Below are 2,673 nucleotides of genomic sequence, written 5' to 3'. Positions count from 1 at the left end.
TGCTGGAAAATGAAGTTTGACAAGATGTAATAATAATAACAACAACATTCACAGAAGGCGGAGTATCAGAAGCAAAAGGGTGCGATACCACAAGAAATCTTTTCACATTACCCAATTAATTTTATATAATCAGTCAGTCACCAGAAAAGAAAAAAAAACCTGTTCTTGTCAAGCAGAGTTTTTAAGTCCATTCAATCAGACTCTGGTATATCTTTCGGGGTCTATTCATTTGCAGCTAGGAAGACTGGAACCAAGTTCTTCACATCACATATTCTCAGGTGATGCCAAGTCTTCATATACTCTCCAATTTCTTTAAGATAATGGAGTGACTCGCAGCAGGGCCACGTAAATAAGAAAGTTCCGTATGGAGGAGACCATGTCCTCGCGCATCTTCCGTTTCATCTCCCCGGGGTCCAGCTTCGGTGCGAGGCCCTCGATCCGAAACATCGTGGCTGGGCTTCAGGGACTCCTCGCTAGGGATCTAAGTGCTTCTCGGATTGCCGCCTCGCGCCCGGATCGCAACATGTCTTTTGATGTCGTGACTGCTGTTTCCTGAAGCAGTCATTATGGATCCAAGGAAGGTGCAATCCTGACACCTACCAACTTTCCTCCATTTATCACGAAGCTACTTGGTCCAGTTCTGAGGATTTGGGCATTTTTACATTGAGATGTCGCCCATACCGAAGACTTCAATCTTTACCTTTATCAGCAAGTACTTTAAGTTCTCCCTTTCAGCAAGGAATGTTGTGTCATCGAAGGCTGTAAATAAGCCTCCCTCCAATTCTGATGCCATATTCTTCTTCATATATAAAATTCAGCATCTCTGATGACTTGCTCAGCCTTCAGCTAGAATAAGTATGGTGAGAGGACACAACTCTGACATACACCTTTCTGGATGATAAAACGTGCAGTATTCCCTTGTTACGTTACCCAACTGCCGCTTTATTCAGGAACAAGTTGCACATGAGCACAACAAGCTCTTCTGCGATTCTCATTCTTCTCATTGCTACAGTAGTTTGTTACAGTCTACTCGTTTGGATACTTTTGAATAGTCAATAAAACACAGGTACACATCTTTCTGGTATTCTCTGTTTGCTTCAAGCTCCTTCTGACATCAGCAATGATCTATCTCCCTTGCTGCAAGTCCTCCTCTGAGTCCCGCCCATGTCTCTGGTACGACTCTCCAACTGCAATGAAAGTACATTGAAAGTTGGGGCCACTATATTCCATTAAAACTATTTTTTAAGGGAGAAAAAAATAATTGCAGCCTTATCAGACAGACCGCATTGGAAAGTGAACAAATGCAGATGGAGTTAGGTTAAAATTTAACGCCTTGTTATTCTCCCTTCCCAACAAGCCAAGGTCACTGCCGTTGAGCTAATGCTGACCCATAGTGACCCTTATGGGTCTCTGAGACTGTAACCAGTTAGGGGATCAGGAAACACGGCTGCTGCCCTGTGGTCCACAGCGCAACATCACCATCACACTGCTCTTGTTCTCCTTTTAGACCCATTAGAATGGTTTTGTTTTTTATTTTTTAAAACAATTTTATTGGTATATAGTTTGCATATCAATCAATTCAGTAGTTCAGCCATATTAAACAGAGTTGTACAATCATCACCACAATCAATTTTAGAACATTTTCTTCTCAAGATGGCTTCTACAGCAGATTTATCACATGCAATAATATATTATTTAATTTATTACTGTTGTTTCTTTTTTAATTAATATTTTTATTTTATCTTTTCATTTGAGACTTTCTGTTTCATTTTGTTATTGCTGTCTTTTTATTTTTGTATTTTTTAAAATATGAAAACAAAGATAGGAAAATCTGTTATCTACCCTGAGGTCGGGGAGTCTGTGGGGGAATGGGAAGCTAACAAGAATAAATACAAAAAAGAAGAAGATATTCTAAAATTGACTATGGTGATGTTTATACAACTCATTTTAATATGTTTAAACTATTGAATTATATGTTGTGTGAGTAATATGCCAATAAAATTATTCAAATTAAAACAAATTATTCTTTTCACTAAAAAAATGAGAGAAGCTAGTGAGAGTACAGTTGAGTTACATAATAGAATAACAGATTCTGCTGCATTCCAAAGAGACAGTATTATGTCTTTTTTTTAAAAAAACGTTTTATTAGGGGCTCATACAACTCTTATCACAATCCATACATATACATATATCAATTGTATAAAGCACATCTGTACATTCTTTGCCCTAATCATTTTCTTTTCTTTTTTTACATTTTATTAGGGACTCATACAACTCTTATCATAATCCATGCATATACATACATCAATTGTATAAAGCACATCCATACATTCCCTGCCCCAATCATTCTCAAAGCATTTGCTCTCCACTTAAGCTCTTTGCATCAGGTCCTCTTATTTTTTTCCCCCTCCCTCCCCGCTCCCCCCTCCCTTATGTGCCCTTGGTAATTTATACATAGTTATTTTGTCATATCTTGCCCTATCTGGAGTCTCCCTTACCCCCCTTCTCTGCCGTCCCTCTCCCAGGGAGGAGGTCACATGTGAATCCTTGTAATCAGTTCCCCCTTTCCAACCCACTCACCCTACACTCTAGTAATGTCTTAATAAACATTTTCCATGTCCATCTTCATATCCTTGTTCATATACAATCTAAAATTGTCCAGAATATAACTGC

General features: G+C 38.6%; 1 protein-coding gene across 1 annotated transcript; it reads right to left on the bottom strand.

Moving 5' to 3' along the window:
• Nucleotides 1–312: 312 nt before the first annotated feature.
• Nucleotides 313–447, bottom strand: LOC142448812 (mitochondrial import receptor subunit TOM5 homolog). The gene has a single exon (XM_075550675.1). The coding sequence runs from the start codon at nucleotides 445–447 to the stop codon at nucleotides 313–315; it is 135 nt and encodes a 44-aa protein (XP_075406790.1).
• Nucleotides 448–2,673: the final 2,226 nt, after the last annotated feature.

Source organism: Tenrec ecaudatus, chromosome 5 (assembly GCF_050624435.1).
Source record: "Tenrec ecaudatus isolate mTenEca1 chromosome 5, mTenEca1.hap1, whole genome shotgun sequence".
NCBI lineage: Eukaryota > Metazoa > Chordata > Mammalia > Afrosoricida > Tenrecidae > Tenrec > Tenrec ecaudatus.
Note: the sequence above shows the minus strand (reverse complement) of the source record. Positions and strands in the feature narration are given on the sequence as shown.

What these genes read in the sequence shown, in the direction of transcription:
- LOC142448812 (XM_075550675.1), bottom strand. Translation starts at nt 447, where the DNA reads ATGTTTCGGATCGAGGGCCTCGCACCGAAGCTGGACCCCGGGGAGATG.